This window comes from Elgaria multicarinata, chromosome 9, assembly GCF_023053635.1.
Source record: "Elgaria multicarinata webbii isolate HBS135686 ecotype San Diego chromosome 9, rElgMul1.1.pri, whole genome shotgun sequence".
Lineage (NCBI taxonomy): Eukaryota > Metazoa > Chordata > Lepidosauria > Squamata > Anguidae > Elgaria > Elgaria multicarinata.
In genome coordinates, this window is record NC_086179.1 from 22,271,597 (window position 1) to 22,298,724 (window position 27,128).

At 42.4% G+C, this 27,128-nt stretch overlaps 1 protein-coding gene across 4 annotated transcripts in view; it reads right to left on the reverse strand.

Moving 5' to 3' along the window:
• CAPRIN2 (caprin family member 2) overlaps nucleotides 1–8,236 on the reverse strand; it is a 44,358-nt gene extending 36,122 nt beyond the window's left edge. For all 4 annotated transcript variants that reach the window (XM_063134946.1, XM_063134945.1, XM_063134944.1 and 1 more), the window contains exons 1-6: nucleotides 8,191–8,236; nucleotides 6,353–6,618; nucleotides 5,299–5,361; nucleotides 1,703–1,789; nucleotides 969–1,207; nucleotides 322–404 (exon numbers count right to left, since the gene is read on the reverse strand). In XM_063134946.1, the coding sequence (XP_062991016.1) occupies nucleotides 322–404; nucleotides 969–1,207; nucleotides 1,703–1,789; nucleotides 5,299–5,361; nucleotides 6,353–6,604 (724 nt within the window). In that variant the 5' untranslated portion in view covers nucleotides 6,605–6,618; nucleotides 8,191–8,236. The remainder of the gene's footprint in view (nucleotides 1–321; nucleotides 405–968; nucleotides 1,208–1,702; nucleotides 1,790–5,298; nucleotides 5,362–6,352; nucleotides 6,619–8,190) is intronic.
• Between the last annotated feature and the right edge of the window lie 18,892 nt (nucleotides 8,237–27,128).

Genomic DNA, 27,128 nt, shown 5'->3' on the forward strand with positions numbered 1-27,128 from the left:
ATGGAATACTCTCTCCAGTGAGGTCCACATGGTGCCAAAATTGTCATATTTTGGGTGCAAGGTTCTTTTCTCTATTCTCGGGCATTTGATAGCATATGATGGGTTTATTAATTTAGTTTATTGTTGCTTGGTATTTTATTGTTAATTGATTTTAGCCATTTTAAATTGCTTTAAGTTTCTGTACATTTTAATCCTTGACTTTTTTTAAAGAAAAGCATCATTGTCTTCCTATGTAATATTTTACCTTAAGAGTGGTATAAGCTAAATGCCAGTATGACAAAATAAATCATACGAAAAAGCCCGTTATTAAAGGCTACTCACAAGTTGTCCCAACCACTGCTTTTTCACTGCCTTCTAGTAGATCCCAGAAATAGAGCGATGATTGTTCCATTTGGTCTTCAACACTGAAAGCCAAAGGAAAAAAAGAAGTACCACTTGAAACCACCTTAGTACCACATCAAGAAAGCAATTAACTTGCAATTAACTTTCACTTATGATGGCTGCATTCTGCATCTACTTCATGTTATGCAGGTTTTACAATGTTGTTTCCCAACTTTAATAAGTCTTAGTCCCACCTCAATAGGTATAACTGGTCAGTCTACACTGGGAGTGGGCAATCTTGAAAGGTCGTGGAGGTGCATTGCCTGCCTTGGAACCCTCCAGGGGCACACCCTGACACAGCCAGGAGTGGCTGCAGCACCAGAATTGGGCTCTCAAGAGCTTGCCACTCTGCAGAAACAAGGAGCACAATCCCCACATTCCTTCTTTCTCTGCAGAAACAGTGGTTCTGCTGGGTAATACCACACACAAACAGCCTTGGCAGGCCACATGCAGCCCACATGTTGCTCATACCTGATCTACGTAGTTCTCCCCCCCCCCCCCCCCAGAAGACCGGAAAACCAAGTACACTTAGCCTGAACATAATAAAATTTGTGCTTGTTTTCTTGACGGTAAGAAAAATTGCTTACCTAATGTTCTCATTTCTTCCCGAACAGGTCAATTTTGCAAACTTAATGAGGTAGTCTAGTTCTTTAGAAGGCAAATATATTGCACCATTCATGCCAGCTTTGAAGTCTTTCTGCACGTGCTCTTGAGTGAAGTTCTGCAGCACATACTGGACCTGCAGTACGGTGCGGAGCTTTTTCTTTTCTGCTTCAAGCTTCATTATGGTTTCTCTTCTCTGTGCTTTCCTCTGTGCTTTCAGCAACTGTATCAATACAATTGGCATACTACATAGGTTCACAATAGATTCGATCATTAACAGGACTGTAGCTCAGAAAACGTCTATCCTAAGTCTTTGATTTACATGTAGAATCACATTCACATTACTAGAATATGTTATCAAAGTGCTTAGGGTACTCAATTTTTTACAACTACATATTTCAAACATTTGCAATCACAGCCAACTAAATACATAACAAATTTGCACACAGTTTAATTATCAGGCTAGTGTTCCACATCAGGGCAGACTGGGTTGTGTGGAAGGGGAGCACTCCACATGTTAGCCTTTATGCACAAGAGACTAACTTAGCAGAGCTGAGGCCCAAATTCAGCTTCTTAGAAACTGGGGAAAGCAGGAAGATTCAAGTGGAAATTATCAATGACTATCTTAGCAACAGCAGAGAGCCACTGTCCCACACATAGTTGGTCTTAAGATAAAACAACATGGAGCCATTTCTAGATAATAATGTGGTCTACTTACATCTTGACTTAGCCCAGAAAATGTCTTCTGAAGTTCTCTAGCAAACTCCAAATTATGTATCACTTCATCATATTTTTCAACTGCTTCCTGTAATTAGCCACACATCACCATAATGATTATTTATAAAGCATCTAAAGCAGTGGTTCCCAAATTGGGCGGTACTGCCCCCTTGGGGGCAGTGCGATTGCATAGGGGGGTGTTAAGAGGCAAAGGGATGGCAGGGGGGCGCTAACAGGCGGCGCTAACAGGCAAAGGGGCGGCAGGGGGGCGCTCGAGGTGGTCTCTCCAGAAGGTCCTAAAACCCAGGGACCGAGCAAGAAAGAGCAGCAAATTCAGCTGCTCTCCCCACATGGCTCCTGCTCAGGAAGGCTCAGCTCTCTCCTCCTATCTCAAGCCCACAGCGGCCCCACAGGAGGCAGCAGAGCAGGAAACAGTGGCGAATTCAGCTGCTCTGCCCACTCTTCTCCTGCCTAGGAGGGCCCAGGGCTTCTTTAATGCTGGAGCCACCGCCACTCGCTCCCTTGGCCAGAGCTGTTCCCTCCTACAAGCTGCCCCGGCAGACCTCTCACGATAGTTGCTGCACAAGGTGGGAGCAGCAGCCCTGGGCGGAAAGGAAGGAGCACGCGGAGGACAGCAGGCAGCAAAGCAGCTGCCAAGAACAGGGTGGGTGGGGACTACTTGTGCTGCTGCAAGGTATCACCAGGCTCCTTTCCCCCCCCCCCCCCCCCGTCAGGAGTTGCAGGTTGGGGCCATCTCCCCTCTGAGCTGCTGCCCTCCTGTCGTAATCAGCCCAGCAGCTATTGTGAGGCTTGAGGGGAGTGGGGGTTGGAGAGAGAGAGAGATGCTGTGTGTGTGCTCCCACCCCCCAAAAAATCTGGACTACAACAGGATTGGGAGAGAAAAGAAAAGGGGGAGGGAGAGAGAATTGCAATTCCCCAGGTCCTTCCTGGCCAAAGAAGATTCAGCAGCACCTTTTTCCAGAATGCTTGCTGAAACCATTCCTATCTGCCCTTGCTTATTTCAGGGTGTCCATCCCCCTTTTTTCAAGTGTTCTTTTGGTAAACATGGTATGTGTGTATCTTGTGTCACCATAAAAACAGAGCTGCAGCACAATCCTAAGTATGTCTACTCAGAAGTAAGCCCCACTGAGATCAATAGAACTTACTCTGAGGTAAATGTGCATAGGATCCAGCCTGAAAACGAAGAAAGGGTGAAGAAAAGACAGGAGAAATGAATTGTAGAAATAGAATAGCAAGGTAACTGGGATATTTAACCATATTTAAAGACAATAACTACAGTAAAATTAGTGCCCCTCTACTTCAGTCCCAGCCAGGTTTTCCATAGGAAAACTCTGTACCAGGTGGCAGATAATTATTCTTAAATTTTAATTAAAATACATTATCCTTTCCTATAATAAAATGCTGCTTACTCCTAAGTAAGTGTGTTCCACTGAAGAAGGAAATCCTATTTGATTCCTGTATTCATGCTAGTGTGACATGATAAGTTAAAGGCACAATTTTATGCATGTTTAGACAGAAAAAAGTTCATCAACTCCTAAAATCCCCTCTAAATGGGAAGCACCCGCCCCAGGCTTGCCGAGGGAGGGAGGGAAAAGAGCGAACGCCTCTGTTTGCAGCCAGCATGGTGGGGCACACCAATTGGATTTTGAATAAAGTATTCAATTAATTGCTACTGTTTTGAATTTTATTGTTATTATCTTCCTTGGTGGGTCGTTAAAAACCGCTATTCTGAATAATGATTTTTATAGTGTAGGGTAGGGGGCGCTGGACATAAGTTTGTGGAACCAAGGGGGCGGTGACCTGAAAAAGTTTGGGAACCACTGATCTAAAGCCTACTGCACACTGTACAGAGGTTAAAAGACCGAGAGCCTACGGACAGGGACATTCTAAAAGACATGGCAGGAAAGGGAATGAAAAGGGACGAGGAAACAAGCAGACTCAGATATCAGTTCTTAAAGTTAGGTTGAATGGGAACTGTTCAGAGAGAAGTAAAATGGCAGCTTGTCTCTTAGCCAAGCCGATGGGAGTAGGTATCTGGTCAGTATATATTTGTCCACTTAACTCTATTGCTTATGATCTTTAGAATAAGTTGTGGTCCAAACTATGTCTATGCAATTTGGAACATGGCAACTAGACAATACCTCTAGAACACTAATATCAATTCAGATATATGGGATAAGCAGCAAATATTTTCTGCATCCATTGAAACTATTCAATGAAGAAGTAACACGTCCAGTAGATACACCTTATTCTCAGGACAGTTAAAGGAGAGAGATGAAGGACTGTGCACTCCTGGCCCCTTCCAGTTCAAATCCCCCCTCAAGCAATTTACTATGGAGTCATTCAGAAGATCATGGCGTCCAAGTAATTCCAATATGATTTTGCTTAATCAGATTTGCTCATATACCTTGGAATCCTGATCCTAGAGTCTCCTAACTACCCATAAGTAACCATGCATGAGATACCCATGGTTAGTGGTAGGAAAGAAAAAGCAGGGTGAATTTCTATCATAGAAATCATGAAATCCTGCGGCCTGCTTTCAATCTTTTAACCATGGCTAAGAGATCATTTATTTATTTATTTATTTATTTATTTAAGGATTTTTATGCCGCCATTCAGCCAAAAAAGGCTCTCACGGAGGCTTACAAAAGTATTTCTTGACAGTCCCTGCCCACAAGCTTACAATCTAAAAGACATGACGGAAAAGGGATTGGGAGGGAGGAGGAGGAGGAGGGGGAAAAGGAAAGCAAATTCAGGCACTACAATCTTAGTTGCAAAGTTCAGCAGTTACAGTTGACAGCAGGAGGGAGGGGGCTCTCAGCTGGAGCTGGACCCAGGCATGGTGGAGAGGTGCCTGGCTGCTGCTTCCTCCCTCACTGGTGGCCTCTGCAGAGACAGTTGGTAGCAGGAGGGAGGGGGCTCTCAGCTGGAGCTGGACCCAGGCACGGTGGAGAGGTGCCTGGCTGCTGCTTCCTCCCTCACTGTTGGCCTCTGCAGAGACAGTTGGTAGCAGGAGGGAGGGGGCTCTCAGCTGGAGCTGGAGCTGGACCCAGGCACGGTGGAGAGGTGCCTGGCTGCTGCTTCCTCCCTCACTGTTGGCCTGAGAGCTACATGTACACAAGCCTCAAGAGGGTCGATATCAACATAGCCCTGAGAACTGCAACAGATGCCAAAAGTTCCTAACTAGCATTAAAGGACAGGAGTGAGACAATAAGTACTGCCAGAGGCAGAGTATATAAATGAAGCTATATTATACAGAATCCTGCTTATCTGCTCAAGTCAGCACACCAGTTTTTAAAGCATCATTCCATTTTATTTGGAAAGTATTTGACAATTTTAGACAAAAGAAGTTGGCTTTCCTATATATTTTCTGTATTCCTTTTCAGTTATATTTGGCCCAGATGATAGTTCGTTGCATCTCTGTTTCTAGAACTAAGTAGGCATTTTGCCAAGCTACCTAGGTAAGAGACCATCTGGGAACCCCACTATGTAACACTGAGCTCATCAAGCAAAGGGTGAATGCAAATAAATGTCTGAAATCAATCACAGAATGAGGTAAAAGGGCAGAAAACTTACCAACTGATCCTGATTGAGGGGCTCCCCCTTTTTCAGACGATCCTTGTAGTCTTCTAATTTGAGCTGTGAACACATTTCAAGCAAGTATAGGATTAAATCAGGCATGAGAAGCTATTTCTTGACTCCTCTACCTTCAGGCATAAGCCAAGCATGACGTACATGAATGCTAACGGCAACACATTACAACCATTACTGCTACTATGAGGCTCCCAAAACTGCTATTTCTAAGCTTAAGGACATGAGAAGGCACATCTAAATCTATAATTGAGTTCTTTGGAGAAGACTCCAGGCATTTAACTAGAAGTATGATTTTGGGAATTAGTTTAAGCAGAAAGTCCAAAGAATATTCTTTACAAGAATAAAATGCTACTGCAGCCCAAGTTGCATAAAAGTGATGACAGAACAGAGCTAATATGACCCGGCGTTTCCTTGAGCCAGGGAACAGTTTCAGAATTTCCAATACATAATAATTTTATAGCACAGGAATCACTATCATGATTTAGATGGCAATATATCTGTTGACAGACAAGCCAAATTTGAGGTTGTTTTTTTTAAAAATAACATCCTCTATCAAATATTCAAGTCCTGCTAACTACTGCAGCTGAACTACTTAATTCTGCAGAATTAAGACTGACTAATCAAGCATAAAGCTACTGCTAATCATTCTTTATATTAACTTCTTTATACTATACTATACTAGCTTTCTTTATACTAATGGCATGGAAAGATTACACAGAAATGCAAGTCAATGTCAAGCCTAAAACGTCAAGCCTAAAAGACACAATGCAGAAGTCTAGTGATGCATGAGAATTATGTGCCACATCAGATCAGAAAGCTCTCTCGTTTCTCTCTAGCCACAAACCTATTGCATTATATGAATCACATTTTAAAGACTGGCAAGTATCCAAAGCAAACAGGAAATGATAAATACTTATACAGAGTATTTTATAATCTCACAAGCAATAAATACAAGTCTGCCCCCAAGGAACTTGAAATCTAAACACAAACAGTATTGACCTTAGTGCCAGTTTTCTAGTCTAAAAGATATGCCTACCTTTTTTTTCTCAATGTTCCTGATCTTGTGTTTTAGGCAGATAAGCCCATTGTCAATATATGTCTCATATGCCTGGGAAGCTGTGGTGGTAGAATTCAAAGCTGCCTGCAGGGGGCTCAAGGGAGGCTGGTTATCCCCTCGAGGGCCCTGGGTCACCTGCTGCTTAGCTGGTTTCATGCTCTTCTCATCCCCTTCCTCAGAATGGCATGAAGGCGGAGGGCCGCGAAGCGGGGACTGTGAAAGCTGCACCATTGAAACTGCTAGGGCTGCAAAGGAATTGGTACTTTTTAGCTTTTCCCTCAGAACAACTTCAGCCTTCATGTTTAACTAAAAGACTGCAACCCAACCAGTAAATATTTGCTGTGTGTCTTTAGTGGAAGTTGGCATAATAATTTGAGAGAGGTGTCCAGAAAGTCAGAACTTTTAAGAACTAAGCTATTATATATTAAAGTTTACACAGCTCTTTCAGCATGCTCAAAGAATACCCATCATGCAGGTGAAAACTGTATTAATGAATTACATTTTAAACAACTGCAGATCTGGTAACACTTGGATCAATAGAAGTCCCAAAGAAGAAAATTAGTATTCCACTTGCTGAAACTGCTTCTATTTTTCCTTTCTTGCCCTGGTAAGGAGCCACCTGATATTAATTAACCATCATCTTCAACTCACTGCATGTGTGCACCAAGCCAAATATCAAGTATCAGTTACATATGTAAAAAGCATCCATATGCCTCTGTAGAAACAAAAAAGGGATTATAATCCCTCTCACCCTTCCCCAAAGGTCTAAAGCGGAACCACAAGTGAAACATTAGCAGCCCTTCATGGTAGAGACAGAAGAAGCCAAAAGCAGCCTGTACAATATCTCTGAAGCAACGTAAGCCATTTCTATCCTAACTAGCTTTTGGTGGAGAGGGATACGGTAGAATTATTGAGATGGGGCAAGGCCACACAGTCCCTAAAATTAAAAGATAAAAGTAGACTGAAGTGAATTCCAGAGAAGGGAGCCCTGTTATTCTGTTTCAGCAAAAACAGCAAAGCGGTGCAGCGCCTTAAAAGACAAGCAAACGTTTGATGGCACAAGCTGTCGTGGACTGCAGCCCAATTCATCAGATGCAACAGAAGTAGATGCTCTGCCACCAGCATGGGGGGTGGGGGGGGAGGGAGGGCGATGAGCAAAGCATTTTCTCTTCCATTCCCAAGCAAGAGAGAGAAAGTGGAAGGCACAGCCCAGTATTCAAGAGCCCAATCCTGGCCACGTTTCCTCCCAAGTAAGTGCCAAGTAGGCTCAGAAGGGAGCTCCTAGGACTGCAGCCCAATCCTGCGCACGCTTACTCGGAAGCAAGCCCCTACCCCCGGGTCAACGAGCACAGGATAACAGCCTGGCGTTGCTTTCCGTCCCGAGGAGGCGATTCAGGGGACGAGAAGACGACTCAGAGCGTTGTTGCCTCGGGAGGAGGGCAGACCTTTGCCAGTGGGCAAGCAGGGCGACACGCTTTGCACCAAGGGAAGGCTTTTGTTGGTTGTTTTGTGGCGAAAGCTGGAGAATTCTTTCTACAGGCGGGGAAGAGACTTAATTGTGGGCCTCGTCCAGCTGTGGAGGGGACAAGTGGCGAGGCAGCGCGGGGTCCTTCTCTCCTCTCAACCCTCCGTGTTTGCGGAGGGGACCGAAGAGTCGCGCCTATGGCATCCTTCGCCCAGGTGGGACAAGGGCGGGCAAGTGCAGGGGTCCGTCCCAGAGGCCCACGGACTCCCTGCCCGGCCGCCTCAGTCTCCCCCTTCTCAGCGGAGCAAGACGCTGCTGCAGTCTTCCTCCTCCTCTGCCGCCGCCGACTCACCTCAGCAGCCTAACAAGCTAAAGCCCACCCGCCGGCCGGCCTCCCCGCTTATAAACCCTCCCCGCCCCGTAGCCAGCAGGGGGAAAGGGGCGGAGCCTCAGCGGAAGGTCACCCGCCGGGCTATCCAATCGCCGGGCTCGCCGCAGCCGCCCAGCCAACCGCACGGGCTTCTTTCTCACGAGTTCGACCCCGCCCCCACGTGACCCGCCGGACCGTTAACTGGTGAGGGGAAAGGTTTGCGGGCGACGCGAGGCGGTGGGTGATGGGTTCTAATCCGACCCAGGATGATTGGCTGCGCCCGGATGGTAAACGTCGCACTACTACATCCTCTTGTAGGCAGGGATGGGAGAAGATGCTGCTGCTCTTGGGCGTGATGAAGAGCGCAGTGGAGGCTGGTGGCTCCGATTTTGGTGGGGCTGTGGACCTACTCTGGGCTTCAGCCAGAACTCTAAAGGAGCGGTCCAAGGTGCTGAGCCCATTTTAAGGATTACAGTTCATTACTTTGGACAGCTTCTTTAGCGTTCTGGTTGGTTCCGACTGAAACCCAGAATAGATTCACCGCTCCTCCGACATTGGAGCCACCAGCCTCCACTGGAAGAAAGCACCCAGCCTGCAAGTGTACGAGGAATTGTTATCCTGGCTGAGCATACAATCCTACAAATAATATCCATTTAGAATTCAGCCCCATTCAGTTCAATCAGTGCTGGCTCCAGAGTTTGGAGGGGCCTTGCTTCTTTCTTTTTTTAAAAAAATAATATTAAGAATTATGAACAATAACAAACAAAACATACTATATAAAACCATTTAACAATGGGTTGCTGTGGTAATGGTTAGGTTCGATCACTGACATAAACTCAGAACAATCCAAGTTTAATTCATCTTGGTCCCAAAAGTCCATTCAGTCGTACAGAATATACCATCCTCTTTTATCTCAAAAAGTCTTTCCACGAAATCCTGTATGTGAGAGCAGGATAAATGTCATTTTTATTTACATTTGGATAATCAAATGTATTCCATATCTCATTAAAATTGCCCTTGCTTTGTTCTAATCTTGTATCTCTAAGCTACTTTGCTACTTTTTTCCAGCAACACTTCAGACCAAAGTCTGTTTCTCCATTTAGCAATAGTGACTGTCTGTTCTGAGTAGACATGCATAAGCTTGCACTATATATTACATCCAGCCTGGTACACCCCAGAAGTTTTGGACTTCAGTTCCTGTCATCCCCAGCTAATACAGCCAATGATCACAAATGCTGGGAGTTACACTTCAAATCACCAGAAGGGTACCCAGCTGGGGAGGGTTGATGCCCCTCCATTTTAAGATCATTGACTGTTTTAATTACACAAGGGGCTCATCTACACCAAGCAGGATATTCCACTATGAAAGTGGTATATAAAGGCAGGTGCCACACTACTGCTTTATAGTGGTATTGAAGTGCACTGCAGGCTCTATACTACTGGTTCATAGTGGTACTGAAGCGCATTGGAGCCCATGACACATCTACACCAAGCAGGATATAACACTATGAAAGTGGTATATGGCTTGTGTCATGGGTCCCAACACTTCAATACCACTATAAAGCAGTAGTGTGGCTCCTGTCTTTTATATACCACTTTCATAGTGGAATATCCTGCTTGGTGAAGATGAGCCCAAGCAAACTTGTTCATCAAGCACACACTCCATTTTTATGGAGGATTGATGTTGGTTTTATGTTTTTTTAGTTCAGCAAGCTTTTGTAAGTTACCATCTTTAACGGTGCTACCTATAATTGTGAACCGTCCAGAGAGCTTTGACTATTGGACGGTATAGAAATGAAATAAATAAATAAAGTCTACTCAGAAGAAAGTCTGTTTGAGTTCAGTGTGGCATCCTCCTCAGTAAGTAAATGTAGGATTGTTTAAATGCCACTATTGCTTTTTTTAGTTTTTTTAATTTAAGATTGCTGTTGGGTTTTAAAATATCTTTTTATTATTATATGTAAACTAGTTTTTGATTGTAAGCCACCTTGAATATTTTATAGAAAGGCAGGGTATCAAAGTTAAACATAATAAAATTAATTTATCCTCTCCTTTTTGTTTTGTTTTTTGCTTCATATCCAGCCAAATGAAAAGTTCAAGTAAACTTGTCGCTTTGTAACAAGCCTATGCCAGTTGTGGCATGCTGGGAGTTATAAGAGGTTTTTTTGTCTAAACTTGTATAGGATTGCATCCTAAGTGACTGATCCTTAGAATCCATTGCAATGCACAGGAGTTTCTCTTGTTGGACAAGTTGACATGGAAAGTGTCCCCTCAAGGCATTTGGAAACTACTACTCAAGGTTGTGGCCTCTCTTGTGGTCTGGAAACAAAGCCCTATGAAGAGAGACTGAGACAACTGGGCATGTTTAGCCTGGAGAAAAGAAGATTGAGGGGAGACATGATAGCACTCTTCAAATATTGAAAAGGTTGTCACACAGAGGAGGGCCAGGATCTCTTCTCAATCCTCCCAGAGTGCAGGACACGGAATAACGGGCTCAAGTTACAGGAAGTCAGATTCCGGCTGGACATCAGGAAAAACTTCCTGACTGTTAGAGTACTACGACAATGGAATCAGTTACCTAGGGAGGTTGTGGGCTCTCCCACACTAGAGGCCTTCAAGAGGCAGGTGGACAACCATCTGTCAAGTATGCTGTAGGGTGGATTCCTGCATTGAGCAGGGGGTTGGACTCGATGGCCTTGTAGGCCCCTTCCAACTCTACTATTCTATGATTCTATTTGTTTACCACTATAGTGGAAAACTGTCTGCATTTGAAGAGCTGCATAATAATGCCAGGACATCCTTGGCAACATGTCCCCTTCAAATGAGAATCAATGTGACCATTGCTCTAAATGGCTCTTAATGCACAGTGCAAAGGCTGATCTTATGGGCATCTATAGAGTGCTATTGCTGCAGCACTTGCAGTGGCACAAGCTAGTAAGCATACTCTGTGAAGCCAGAAGTGCTAGATAAGCCAGTTTTGTATGATGGCCCAGCATATGCTGTATGGACCTTTTGTTCAATGCCCTTCTCACACACTATCTTTTCGCTCACCCATTCCCTTTGTGGGGGTTGGGGTTGGTTGATTGTATCAGTGTGCTGCATATGTGGAGAGGATGATATAACATTTCCATTTGTATGAGGTGTTTTCAAATAATGTTTAATTGTACCCTTCATTTGGCAAATAGAGGGAGAAAACGTGGAGGCAGTGACAGACTTTGTATTTCTGGGCGCAAAGATTACTGCAGATGCTGACTGCAGCCAGGAAATCAGAAGACGTTTACTTCTTGGGAGGAGAGCAATGACAAATCTTGATAAAATAGTTAAGAGCAGAGACACCACATTGACAACAAAGGTCCGCATAGTTAAAGCAATGGTATTCCCCGTAGTAACCTATGGCTGCGAGAGCTGGACCATAAGGAAAGCTGAGCGAAGGAAGATAGATGCTTTTGAACTGTGGTGTTGGAGGAAAATTCTGAGAGTGCCTTGGACTGCAAGAAGATCAAACCAGTCCATACTCCAGGAAATAAAGCCAGACTGCTCACTTGAGGGAATGGTATTAAAGGCAAAACTGAAGTACTTTGGCCACATGATGAGAAGACAGGATACCCTGTAGAAGAGGCTGATGCTAGGGAAAGTGGAAGGCAAAAGGAAGAGGGGCCGACCAAGGGCAAGATGGATGGATGATATTCTGGAGGTGACAGACTTGACCTTGGGGGAGCTGGGGGTGGCGACAGCCGACAGAAAGCTCTGGCGTGGGCTGGTCCATGAAGTCACGAAGAGTCGGAAACGACTGAACGAATAAACAACAACCCTTCATTTGTCCTTTTCCAGGGTAGGCAGAAGGTAGATCTCCAGATGTTTTGGACTTCCAACTCTCAGAAGCCCATGCCAGCATGGACAATGGTCAGGAATGCTTGGAGTTGACATCCAAAACATCTGAAGATCTACTTTCTGTCCACCCCTGTGTTAGAGGAATAATCTCAGGTTTTAGATGCCTGTATCCACAGGGGCCATCAGCCTGTAGAACATTTACTAAGGGTTGCAAACTCTCCTCTTAACACTTATAATTTGACAGAAAGATACCAGACTCTTGAATGAGATGTAATTCCCGGGGAGGGAAGCCTATGTTATTTACAATCATCATTCAAAGCTCCTGTGTCTCTTTCTAACTGCATTACACTCCAAGGCAAATGTTCAAAGGAATTACAATCATGATTGTCTTTTCCCCTTTTGGTCAAAGAACTGAGGTTAATTCAGAACAGCAGCTATTTTGGCTTCTGTAAAGCCTGGTTCCTCATTTGACGCTATGGGTGTCAAATCTTTACCCCCTGCACTACATGCAGCTGCTATCTTCAGGAAGATTAGATTATACAGAAATCCATAAGAGGAGCCAAGAAATCCAGCATCCTCTTTCCCGTAGTAGCCAGCCAGATGTTTCCAGGAAGCCTACAAATAGGGCATGAAATTGATAGCCTTCTCCTGCTATTGCTCCCCAGAAAATGGTTTTAGAGGTATACTGTGTCTGAATCTGGAGGTTCCACATAGCCGTCATGCCTAGTAGCCATTGATAGATCCATTTATCCATAATTTATTATCCACATCCAATATCAGGGCAACTTATAATAGAATAGTAAGCATACCAATATATTAAAATAAGCTGAAAAAATAAATAAAACCAACCAATAGCAGTTAAAAATCTGTTCTTGAATTTGTCTGATCCCACTTTAAAGGCATTTAAGCTAGTGGCCATTCATACATCTTGTGACTCTGAATTCCGTAAATTATTGTGTTGTCTGAAGCAGTATTTTCTTATGTTGTTCCTGAATCTACTGCCAATCAACTTCATTGGATGACTGAGTTCTAGTATTAAGAGTTTCCACTTTTTCCACACCGAGCATAATTTCATAAACCTCTTATGTCCCCTTTTAGTCATCTTTTGTGGTGGGGTGCTGAACAGTGCAGGACCAAGAACCCCAAAAAGACTGCCTTCTCCTGTATGAATCTGCTTACTCTCTGAAAGCATCCAATGAGGCTTTTAAAGTCAAAATTAGCATCATCAATTATGCCTGGAAACTATATGTCAGCCCTTGCAATTACAGCAGGTGCTATGTGTTTGCAGTACCCATCAAAGATGGGTGGCTGCATTGTTATGACCCAGCTGCAATTTCTGAATATTTTAAGAGGCAGCTCCAGCTTTTAAAGAGTACTGAGACATATCAGTAGATGTTCCCAGTTTACAAACAAGCTCCTGCTGCCAGTAGTTTGATTTCCAGGAATTAGCTAGTTGGAATGTTACCTCCATGTTGCAAAACAAGTGACCTGCTGATTAGACTCTTGTTACGGACATAAGACTAGGCCGGTCTCTTGTTGTAGTTGACAACCCTAGACTAGGCAATGTATCTGAATTGTAAAACATCCAGATTTACCACTGCCATAAATCATTATGAGTTTGGAATAGTGTTCAAATTATGTGTGTGTGGGGGGGGGTTGACTTAATGAAATTCAAAGGCAAACACCACACGCCTGATGTCCCTGTTTTAGCCAAATCTGCTCCCCACGTTCACAGTAGCCTTTTTTAAAAAGTAGCTAAACAGGAGGGCATCACAAAAGGTAACTGTTCTCTTTGGTTCCCCAGTAATTTGAGCACTCGTGTGGAATTAATATCCTTAGAGGTCCACAACAATTAACTTTTTTTTAACGCAGATGGGCAAAACAAATTAAATCTTCCTCAGAAGAAGAGCAGCTAGCCTGCCATTTGGATAAGAGATATGTGGGCTTGAATGAGATACAGATGTCATTGATCAGACTACAATTATTGTACATTCGTTTTCTACATCAGTCACGAATAAAGTTATAACTGATCTTTGGACTCTTAATAGAGAAATGAGTGCTAGCTTCCATGTACACCATCCCTATAATCCCTAGCCAAATTGCTAATCTTTATGAGCAGTCACTCCTGTGACTGGTAATATGACTAATTGCTTTGAGGAACAGTTTGACCTCTGAATATTTATAACCGTAATTTGAATATTCAGGGGGGAAATGGTTTACAAATTCAGGTTTGTACCTAACTTAAGTCCTGTTCATTTCAGTGGGTTTACTCTAAGCAGGACTAACATTGGATACAAATCTCTGTGGCTAAATACAGAAGCAACCATGAAAACCAGGGCTGTTGTCAAGGGTAGGCATGGTTAGGCGTCTGCCAAGGGCCCACATGCAGCATGAGCCCCCCCACCCCGGAGTTGCTTCTCTTCTTCATCCTTGCAACCTGCCTCCTGCTCTGGCCCAGACAATAGTGATGGTGAGAAGGAAGAGCAGTAGATGCTGCTACCTACTTGCTCCCTGGCTCTCTGCCTATCAGTGATGAGGAAGAGGATGAAGAGGAAGAGGAAGTGACAATGAGAAGGTCAACTCACTGAAAGACTCATTGACCAAGTTTGCATAACACACTAACCCACACTCAGTAGTCGAGTGTGGGTTGTTTGTTGAACCATGAGCTAGTGTGTTTTCTGAACCCAGGCCATTTTTCCCAGTGTGGCTTGTTGACCACCCTGAACAACCCAACAACAAACCATGGGTTCTCAAGATGGCTTGTTCGAGAAATATAAGCCATGTTGCATGGTTAACAAGCTACCCTGTGGAAAATGTCCTGGGTTCAGACAACACTCTAACCCATGGTTCCACAACAACCCACATTCAACCACTGAGTATGGATTAGCAGGTTGTGTGAGGGCACTCAAAAACCTGGAACCAGAATGGATGAAAAAGTACATAGTAAAAGACAGCCCTGTTCAGACAAAAAAAAAAAAAAGAACGGGGAGGCAGGATTTCATTGCATTGGATTTACTGTTTCAAATGCAGAAGCGTGCCATGAATGTCGGGTGCTTGGTGAGAAAAAACGACAGTCCTTAGAATGATGTAGTAACCTGTTTTTTTCTCCTGGCATTTACACTTAAGTCTATCTGAACTTGAGACACTGAGCACAAAAAGTATAGAATTTTAGGTGTACGAAGTCCCATTAAAATAAATTGACCTTATTTTTTAAACTGTGTGTGTAAAATCCCATAGACTTCGGAGTTGTGTGAAGCTTGGTCTTGGTCATTTCATGATCAGAATCAGCTGGGAAAGCATGGTGATAAATATTACCAACTGCTGATGTCAACACACCAAGTTACTCTCAAAGGCACAGTTACCAGATTGGAATGAAAAGCTGGCAATTATAGAGCCTATGACCTAAGCCCACTAGGTTAAATGGGATTTACTTCTTGGTAAGTATGCTTAGGATTGCAGTTTTAGGAAGGTGTACTTTTCTGTGAATTTTACCCTTCAGCTTTCTTTTCCCGCTTCCTAATTGTCAGAATCAAACATTTTATGTGGTAAGGTGTTCAAGATAATATTTTAAAAAAATTGTAAGAGGCACATGTACTTTTTGAACTATGTATATTACTATTATTTTTAAGCCCATAGTGAAAACTGCAAATATACTGAAGCAGAGTGACATATGTTGGTCCACAAGAAAAGGTACAAAAAGCATGATCAAACAATACTTTTATTGAGACCAAACAACAATGCACACAATTGTGACCAATCCTTCTAGATTTCCAAATTGCTTTGTCAGACGAGATCAAGGATGGGCAACTTGTGTTCCTTCTGGGGCTGTGTATAGATGGATGGATGGATATAAATGCTATGTATAAAACTGTAGTTTTATATTCTTTATGGCCTCTCATCCAAGCTGTTAATCATATTCTCCAGCTGAGGGGGGAAATAATTAAATAAATAAAACTCAAGCAATTGATAAAAGTAACAACTGCAATTGAACCGGCTCATTGCTTCATTGTAGTGTTCTTAGGTGCAGTACTCCCCAGGGCTGGGAGCACTGCTTGATGCGAATTCTAGTAGGAAAGGACAAGAACTATGTTTAAATATGGAATTGTTGGTTAAGGAACTAATAGTGCAGTCCTGTGTATGGGCAGTATCCAATACCGTTGCAGCTCCTCTGCTTAAATCTGACTCCAACTCAAGGCGTAGTCTACACATGATAATGGCTATTCAGTGTTTCAGGCTTGTTTCGTTGTGTGGGTATAAGCCAAGAGAGAGAGAGAGAGAGGAATGTTTTATTTCTCATTGTCTAAAATGTAGAAAGGCAAATTTACCACACCAACAATTCAGTCATATATCTGTTATAGAGCCATAAACAGATTTCTATTAAATTTTAGAATGATGGCCGCCTTTACATTTCAGTGATCTAGAACTATTCCTTGTTTGAAGTAATTTTGTTTCCAGGGTGTGCTTATTATGGATCTCTCTATATTATGTTTAACATTTTATATGTGTGCACAATTTCTGTGTTATTACTATCTATCCTCAGTTATTCTTTTAGATAATTTATCTGTGCTGCACTTGGCTAGTTGGGAAGACTCTTTAATGGATTCCTCTCTCATTATTGGATTAGCAAAACTAAATTCATAAGTTAAGTGAAATTTAGTTCAACCCAGCTTAGGGGTCAGGTAATGCTCATCAGTTGATCAAAGAATTCTATTTCCAGTTTAACCTATGAAATCCAAACTCAGTTACAAATGAATACTACGTGTTGGTTTATGAATGAGATGTCAGAGAACAGAGTTGGCAGCCGCAGTGAGTATCTGACATACATAAGCCGAATAGTAAGAAAGTTGTCCTGCACACAGTATGTTTGTAGGTGCTTTTGTGACCATTTCCTATTTTGCTGTATAATGGAGGCCTGCCAAAATGGAATGCTGCTGTATTTGCAAAACTGTTCAGCTGCCACTTACTCAGAACAAAAGTGACAGAGGACTGCATTGTTGGGAGCATAAAGAACAGCTCTACTATCATTATGGAGCTCTCGAAAAGGAATTAGAAAATGCAACTGTGAGTGTCCCCGTGTTAATCTTCTTTGCCTTTGCCTTATAAAAAAAAGTTCCTGCTGCCATTCACGTTTGTGCCAGCCCCTCCACATAGGCCAAACGCTCACTTATCAATTGGCATTTCTTTATATGTGAAGATATTTCAGGTGAGAGAATTAGCTCAGCAAAAGTATTCCTTCTAGCTAACATTATCCATCCATCAGTGTACAGATCCTCCAAGAGATGACAGGAGAAGCGCAGCAGAGTCAGAGCTGATGAGGGTCATAGACCTATTAAAGAACAAGCAGAAAGGGTAGAGGGAAGTTATTTGTCTCCACTCCACTATGGCTACCATGACTATTGTTGCTATTAAATACTTACCATTTACATTGTGCAAGATGTTTGACACCTGGTGCTTTGCAAGTCTCTACACTTTTAGGAATTAATGGAATCCCTTCCTATTCAGCCAAACCACTTCTGCTTCTGGAAGTTACGGGGCCACCAGAAAAAGGACTTTTTCTGTAGGTGTCACTCCAACTCTGGAACTCTCTCCCTTAGCACGTTTGCCTAGCACCTTCATCACTATCTTTCAGATGCCAGGCAAAGTTCAGCCTACTCCCATGGGACTTTAGTAGTATTTAGATTTTTTTTACTTGTTTCCTTTTTATCTTGCTTTTACTGTTTTATCTTGTGTAGTTTTTAGTTGAAGTTATTTATGATACTTCCAACCCAGTATGGGTTGTTGTTGAATCATGGGTTCATGTTGTCTGAATGCATCACATTTTCTGGGGGGTGAGTTGTCTGAATGCAGCATGTTTTCTGCAGAGTTGCTTGTTAACCATGGAGTGTGGCTTGTTAACCACCCCGAACAACCCAACAACAAGCCATGGGTTTTCAATGTGGCTTGTTCAAGAAAAATAAACCATACTGCATAGTTAACAAGCCATGCTATGGAAAATGCACTGCATTCAGACAACACGGTAACCCACTCTGCAGAAAACTTGCTATGTTCAGACAACACAAATGCCCATGGTGGGTTAGCGTGTTGTGTGAACCCATATTGACTGTTTTCCTTGGGTCAGATAAACCTCCTTATGGTCACTTTTCAAGAGGTGGAAAAATAAAGAAATAAACAAAAAATAAGCAGCTGAACTGCAAAAAACAAAAATCTAAAGCAAATGTGTACAGAGCAGTGAGATTTCTGTGTCTATTTAGGATCTAATCCAAATCCTTAAAGAGACATAGCACTTGGTCCTGTGAGAGCTGAACCAAACGGTAATATAAAGTCAATGACCTGATTCACACATCACAACAGCCCACCGTGGCTTAATCCACCCACTTGTTTGGGGGTTATTGGAGGGCTGTTTAACCCTCACCCCTGGTGCCTGAGTGCGTGTGACATGGCATTGTGCCTTCGCCTGGCACAATGAGACAGCCGCTGTGTGTAAATTAAGCTGTTGTGATGGGTGAATGGTCCCATTCCCTTTCCTGCCAAGGCTTCCATTTGGGAGCAGGGCTCTGAACGTCAGCTTGTCTATCGATTTTCTGTGCAATTGCCCTTGTGCAAGACCAGCATTAAAAAAATTAGGTAACTAGTGCACACCTACTAATCCAGTTTTTATATTTCAAAAACGCTCCGCAGAGTGGCATTTTCTTATTTAAATATATGGGTCATTCAGTTGTGATCTATGGTCTTTAACACAATGGCTATTCAATGTTTCAGGCTTGTTTTGTTGTGTGGGAAGAAGCCAAGAGAGAGAGAGAAAGATAGGAATGTTTTATTTCTCATTGGCTAAAATGTAGAAAGGCAAATTTACCACACCAACTATTCAGTGTCTGCGGGAGAATGAAGCTTTCTGTTGAATTTCTTATGAGCAAATTGTCCATTATGTAGTAAGGATAACACTATGATGTCAATATTTTTATTCCCTAAATAAACCATTTGTGCATAAGATGGCAGTGTGGGATTGTTCTTTGCCTCTGTATTTTCTTCCCTTACTTGTACTAATGTCTTTTAAAATATTACATAAGGAGAGGTTTACAACTGCTCTTGGGTTGCTAGGTTTTCATTCTATGAACCTCAATGGAGCAGTAACACTCTGTTCTGAACAAGTATTTAAAATAAAGAACAGCTGATAGCACGAATATCTCAGGGAAGCCTGTGAGTTCCCAAAACTAGCAGGGATCAAAGCTGGGTGTTAAAATGGGCTGCCCGCATGACACTTGTATACTTCTGCCACTGCAAGGAATTCTGGGGGAGGAGGAAGCTATCATTTGGAGGTTTCCTAGTAACCACAGACACATCTCTCAAACACTTCTGGGAATGGGAAATGCTCCAGCCCTTCCTGTAGCTTAGACTTTGCAAAGTGGCTTGCTGAATAAATGGCAGCAGTGTGTGTGTTGGGGCCAAAATAGATATTAGTTTAAATGTGTATCTAGCATCTGTGGTTTTTCCCCATGTTTACTCTAGAGTAGACAAAAGGGACCTAATCCAGATCTTAAAAGCCTCCCCCAAGCTACAGTCCCAATCCAGATAAGAGGACTTGAGCAGGGGGTTGGACTCGATGGCCTTGTAGGCCCCTTCCAACTCTGCTATTCTATGATTCTATGATTCTATGACTTGTACCTGGTCTAGAGTAAAATGGGTGGGAATGGGGGGAGAGGCACAGCTGCTAGACCAGGGATGTTCCAAATGTTGTGGACTTCCTCCCATCAGCCCTAGCCAACACACCCAATAGCAAAGGATCATGGGAATTGTAGGCTAAAATATCTGGAGGGCCACAAGTTGCCCATCCTTGTGCTAGACACACATTTAAAGTAACGTCCATTTCGACCCTTAATTTGTATAGAACAGGGTAATAGGACTGTGATATCTGTCACATAAGTACAGATACCACACTCTACTTATTTATTTCTTTATTTCATTTCTATACTGCCCAATAGCCGAAGCTCTCTCTACTTACACTAGTGGACATATCTGTGTTGAACTAAAGCACTTTTATAATTTAAAATTACCTCAATAATTTATTTAACATGCTCTAGATTGATTGATTGATGAGGTCACGGGAGAGAAAGAAAAACAGCAGCTAAAATGGCACCAACCTGAAAGGCTAGAAAGGCAATGTATTTTTTTAAAATTAGTATTTAATTTGTACTAAAATGCCTTTTTATTGTAGTGCTTTAGAATGTCCCCTAAAAAGTGAATGAAAATAATTTAGCTATTCTAGAATAAATACCTACTCTGGGAGCACACACAGGTTTTGCGCCTTTTTGTTGTCGCTCATCAGTGCATCTCCTTGGCACATTATTGGATTTCTGCCTTCACCTCACACATGTATTAAAGCAGAACCTCAAACAAGAAAAGAAGCCAGCAGAAGCATTTGGTGGGTGGGGTAGTTCAGTGGAAAGATTGGAAGGCACCTTTTAATCCAGTTTTGTTAGGCCCAAGGTACCACTAAATTCAGCAAATGGATGGTAGCAATGGAAAAGTCCCGCTCTGTGTAAGCTTTTGCTGAGGTGAATTGCTTAGCCAGCGTGAGACCTTGACATACAGAGGGATAAGGAAAACATCGTGCTTGATAAGAGGCTGCAAGTATTCTCAGGTGGCACAATAGCTGGAGAAACTACAACAGACTTGGTTTTGAGAAGGTGCTGATATGAAATGCATTTACCTAAGTGGTATAACACACATACTTTGTAGGGATTTTACACTTTCCTCTGAGAAACTTTGAGCAGGATGGAAAAGTTCCACCTCTGGGCTCAGTTCCAAACTGATGTAAAAGTCTGGCCCATTTCTGATCATCGTAAGAGAGAGTCTATTCAAGTTTGTGTTACCTTTCCCCTGTTTTGGATACCCTCTCCCCTCCTCCCTTTCCTTCTTTGGCCACTGCTAGACCTAAGGTTTATCCTGGGATCATCCAGGGTTCGCCCCTGCCTGAGCACTGGATCCCTTGTGTGTCACCTAGATGAACAGGTTTGACCCCTGGACGATCCAGAGATAAACCTTAGGTCTAGCTATGGCCTTACTCACTCAGGAACCAGGAAGGATAGCCATGGAAATGGTCATCACATGAGGCGAGGCCCTTGCTCTGGAGAATAAAGAGTTTTGGGACATTTGAATGGCTGTCTCCCCAACCCACAACAGATTCTGTGATTATAACAGCTTCATGATGGGAGAATTTCAACAGAGCTCCATCATCCCTACAGAGATGAATAATTGTCCTGTATTCATGTTTTTCTTGGGTTTTGTTCATGGAAAGAGGTCAAATCCATATTAAAATGCAATAGTTGATATTTTAAGGTGCCCATTGCAACCTGATTGGTAGCCCTACTAATTTCCGAACTCACACTGTTAATGCTAAAATCCAGTGAGGCAGAATCCTCCTCCTCCTCCTTGTTGTGTCTTGTTTTGCAGAATTTCTAAGAGAGCATTGTTGTTGGCTCTGAATTAACTTTTGTTAAGTGTAAAGGCAGCAATCTTATAACACTTACCTAGGATTGAATTCAGTGGGAGTTACTTCTGAATGCACTGCATTGTGCTGTGAAAGTGAATATTTAAAATGAATGGAAGACTTTGGAGATTTCTTATGCAAACAACTCCATCTTGTGGTCCTCAGCAATCCTGCTCAGATACCAAGAGACCATATTAAAGGCTCCCTGCCCCCACAAACAGTATAAAGAAAGTGAGAGACGTTGCTCATGTTATTTTAAAATATAACGTTCATACCAGTGCATTCTCTCCTTTTTAAAGATGTGTAGTTTTGACATAGGGCAATATAAATCTTACAATCACTACCATTTTAGCAAGGTCGATAATGGCAGTGACCAGAAAGGATTTTTAAAATGTCATTATAGGGGTATAGCGTTATACCCCCATAATGCTATTTAAAAAAAAAAACACCAATGGAAACAATTACCTTTCCCAGGTCAACACCATTAACCACCTTGCTAAAATGGTATGTATGTATTATTGCATTTATATCCCACCTTTTTTCTTCCAAGGAACCCAAGGCGGCATACATAATCCTCCTCTTCTCCATTTTATCCTCACAACAACCCTATGAGGTGGGTTGGGCTGGGAGGCTGTGACTGGCCCAAAGTCACCCAGTGGGTTTCCATGGCCGAGTGGGGACTAGAACCCGGATCTCCCAACTCCCAGTCCAACACTTTAGCCACTACACCACACTGGTGGTGACTGAAATGGTTCCCCCCACCCATCATTAAAAAAATGAATATATTGCATTATAGAGGTATAGCTCATTCATTTAAGTGACATTTCACTATTGTTTTAATTTTAAAAAATAGCATTGCTGCTGTTTTTATCTGGTTGAGCTTTTATATTGTATTTTATATTATGGTTTTATACTGTTGTTTTATACTTTGAATGTTTTTAATTTTTGTGAACCGCCCAGAGAGCTCCGGCTATTGGGCGGTATAGAAATGTAATTAATAAATAAATAAACTGTGCTACTTAAGATTGTTTTCTCAGAAAAACAAACAAGTGATAAAACATGGCAGACACAGCAAAAGTCATAAAGAATGTGTGCTGAGCCATGATAGGTTCACATACCTGCTAAGTTACTGATCATGTCAAAACCGCAGCTCTTAAGAAAGGCAAAAGAATAGCATTATGGGCATCTACATAATTTGGCTGTTTGCACAGCATGGTAGTCCACTGAAGGTTATTTAACCCATGGTGATGCTGCAGAATGTGCTGGCACCATTTTGAACATGCAACCCCTGCTCAGGGATTGTCATGTCATGCAAACCCAGTGAGCATGGGTTATGCTATAGGTAAACAACCCTCACATAACCCACGCTCACCAGGTTCGCACACCAGAACCCTTGAGAGGGGGTTGCACATGCAACCTGGCACAGTGGTAAACAACCCTCACATAACCCACGCTCACCAGGTTCACACGACAGAACCCTTGAGAGGGGGTTGTACATGCAACCTGGCACGGTGGCTTGTTGTGGATTAAGTAACCCATCATAAGCCACAGCATGTTGGCTGAACCCGGTCACTGTGTTCCTCTTCCACCCTTATCAAAAAAAGGTAAAACGTTCTCCAATAAGAAGAAAAGATGCAAGTAACACTGGGAAAACACAAGAGGACAGTGTTGTGAGGATCCCACATAAAATGAGAGTGGATGAGCCATGCCAATTCCACAATAAATTTAAGAATGGCATAAACACGTAATAAATAGTATTTGAATGCTAAATCATTTCAAGCCAGATACATGTAAAATGTTGAAGGGACCAGTTACATTTTCTTATTGGACAGTAATAATTTCAAAATACAAATATTCTAAGATTTAACCTAAGCAGCTCATATATATGTATTAAATTATATGACATGCAGTGAAGTAGGTGTGACCTTCTAGCTCATATCTTTCTCATAGTTGAACTACTTATTCATTCCTAATTGGGCTAAAACAGTCAAATACCTAAATGGAAACTTCTCAGTATATCCTATAAACCAAAAGGAAGCCATTCTCCCAAGAGCAGATCTATATGTAGACAAAATGGCACCATCCATGAACAAGAGGGAGATATTAGCAGGCTTTGGGAAACCCTAAGGAGTACTAAAATGTTTAAGAAAAAAATCCCTTTCCAAAAAGGGATTCCAAAACAGCTTAAGCAGGACTGAAGGTGTTCAAAGGCCACAGAGCGCCTGTTGAGGGATGTAATGAGAAACCGGGGGAAAGAGGAGGTAATGCATTGGACTATCTCGGAATGGCAGCCAGTCACACTGAGCTGGATCACTCTACCCTGGAATTTTTTTGTTGCAAAGTCCCATTTGTATCTCTGAATACCAGATGCAGAGGATAAATAGCATTGCAGCAGCATATAGGCTGACTGGGATGCTAGTTGGGACCAGATGGATCCTTGGTCTGATATGGTAAAGCTTTTCTTATCTTATTTATTTACAATATTTATGTACTGCTCCCCATTCAAAATTTTGGAGCGGTGTACAAGATAAAATAAAAAGAATAAAACACTTTAAAATAGATTTTTTAAAAAGTAAAATGTACAGTGAAGCGTGGCTGGTCATTAAGCAAAGTCTTCTTGGAATAATAACATTTTCAGGAGACGCCGAAAAGAACACGAAGTTGCTTATGCACCAACTACTAACCCCCCGCCCCGTTTTACTAATAAAAATTTGGGGCAAACATGTCCTGCTGGTTCTGAATCCCACTAGATCTGGGTTAAGCAATCCAGTGTGCTCCAGATGTTTTGGACTACAACTCCCATCATCCCCAGCCAACATGACAAATAGTAAGAGCATAGGATTGTGTACCCCTGCACTAAATTATGCCCTCCATATTTCCCTTGTGCTATTCCATCCTTTTTCTAGTCCGGTTCTCTTGGTTTGTAGCAGGGAGCTGTGTTATCACTACATCTTCTTGTAATCAATTAATCCCCAAATAACAGGGTTTATGTGTGACATTGTACAAGCAAAACTAAGGGGTGGGATGCAGCATATCAAGCTATTTTAGGATTGAGCTGAAAATGGGGGCATGTTTCTAAAAAAAGAAAGAAAAAGGTTTGCCCCCTGTGAAATGCCCCTCCTTCAATTCTGCAATAATTTGACAAAGGCAGGCATGGAAAATTGGCCAAAACTGTTATCCCATATTGCTCTCACCTGCATTTGGCTTCTCACAGCCAAATATGATTGGCGATATACTGTGATGCCATTGCATTGGCTACGTGATCTCTGTTTGGGTGCATCACATAAGCAGCAAAAAAAACCTTTAAAAATATGCCAAAAATGGCAGTGAACAGGCATGAAACTGTGTATGAAAGAAAACATGGTTTGAGAGATGCATCTTTCAGAGAACATTTTGCAATCTCCCAAAACCACCTCTGTCATACCAAAAAGGTTCACCCATCAGACCTAGGGTTTTTCTTAAGTAACACTGCAATCTTAGCCATGTCTACTCAGACATAAGCGCCGCTGGGTTCAATGGGGCTTACTCCCAGGTAAGTGTGCGAAGGATTGGAGTGTAAATTATAAGTTCTTCCTTACCTAATGATTCATCCGAAAGAGAATACAGTACATTCTTGGATCAGAACTGACCCGGTTCACATGATCACATTGTGATTAACCCATGGGCTGTTCTTGGGTTATCTGGGGTTGCCACGCCCCTGCCAAAGAAGCCACACCGACCGGGTTCAGATGGCTAGCATATGCAGCGGGGGAAATAAACCACCGTGGCTTATCTCGCTGCACTCAAGCGAACCAGCCCCATCTGTCCAAACATCACTCTTCTGCAATTGCCATCCATACAAAGGTCAGCTCAAGAAACAAAACAAAAACGAAGAGTATTTTTCTAAATAAGTCTAAAAAAATTTATTCATTACTCTAGTAAAAAAAGAAGAAGCTTGGATTACAAGTGTATGAACAATATAAAAAAAGTATAAAAACAGGTTTCATAGATTTCCACTACATTAATACAAAGTGCGTAACTACATACAATTTTATCTTGCATTACTACTCAGGAAGGAGGAGAAGGGAGGCACAGGGAAAAGAGTCTGCTGTTGTAGTAATAAATAAATAAATACAGAAGTAGAAGAAATGATCCATATCAAAGAACATTGTTTCATACTGTAGCTGTAAATGCATAGAACCGTTGACCCATAAAAAAAGAGACACTAAAACAAGTTTAAGCTGGTAAGGATACAAAAAAATAAAAAAAAAATGGCCAGGATTCTTGCATGCATCCTTCAGAGATTACTAACCCAGCTAGTCAGTTACAAATAAAGATCTACCTTATCCTCCCTTTAGAATATTTCTATTTACAAATGGAGTGGGGTGGGTAGCTGGGGAGGACAATTAAGAGAACCCTAAAAAAATAACGTAGGAAGACAGTGTTTCAGATTTATTTTGTCCTGTCACATCAACTAATATTTCATCATTCAACGAAGTGTAAAAAGAAAAGAAAGAAACCAGTCATGTTTGTAGTAATGCATGGCAGTACACAAGTCAAAATTCTCATGCTATTCAAACAAAAGGATGAAATTTATATGTTCTAAAGCAGCAGCATACTCACTGAGGGCATTTTGACCCCTAAAAAGCAGGAACACGCAGCTCACTTGCCGTATCCAATAGAAATCTTTCCTTGGGCAATGACTCAATTTAAAAACAAGCAAGATTCTGGCCTCTGTTTGGTGAGATTCTGAAAACCCTGACTTCAGCCAAGAGCCTCACTAAATCATACAGTGACAGAGCCTCAGAAAGCACATTCGCTCTTGCAGCCTAGACTGTAAAAGAATGGCCAGAAATATTGGAACAGTGGGAGGGACCCACTTTGTCATGAGTGCTAGGGAGAAAGTAGCTGATCACTTCTTCAAGGAAGTTTGTAAAGTTTAGGGACATATAGGGCAGTATCCAACTGTGTCATTCCGCTAGCAGAAACTGTGCGCCAGAGGAGGAATTAACTAAAGCTATGTTTGCGCAAGCGGTTATGCAACGGGTTTTGCATTATGCTTGCACACCAGTTGATGCCCATCTATGAGCGGGGCCCACTGCCGTTTCCATTCTGTGAACAGCCAGCCCCACCGATTCTGTTGCACAAGCGGTGTTCGCTGCTTGTGGAACGGCGATTTAGTACTTACGGGAGCAAGCCCCGAAACGAGTGGAAACACTCATTTCGGGAATGTGGAGCTCCCTTGGGCAGTGGGCACTGCTTGCAGAAGGAATCGGCAGAGCTGGCCACTTGCAGGCAGTTTGCATTGGATACAGCTCATAATGTGCAACAGAAAGATTCTGTGGAGGTGTGCTAACGCTATCTGAGTTTGCAGAATGACTTCGTTGGATACTGCACAGAGCACAGTAATTAGGAAGATGTGGAGACAATGTTTTAACTAGGCGAGGGAGTTAACTGAGCCTCTCTGTGTTAGAGGTTGGATATATGAAGAGTAGGTCCTAGGATTCAAGGCACTTCTGGGAGACATGGAAAGAGACAAAGACAGTAACAGAAGGGGCTTTGAGGACTGCAGCTGCAAGAACCAAGGGTCAGTAAAAATGATCAACATTTACTACAGGCTGTG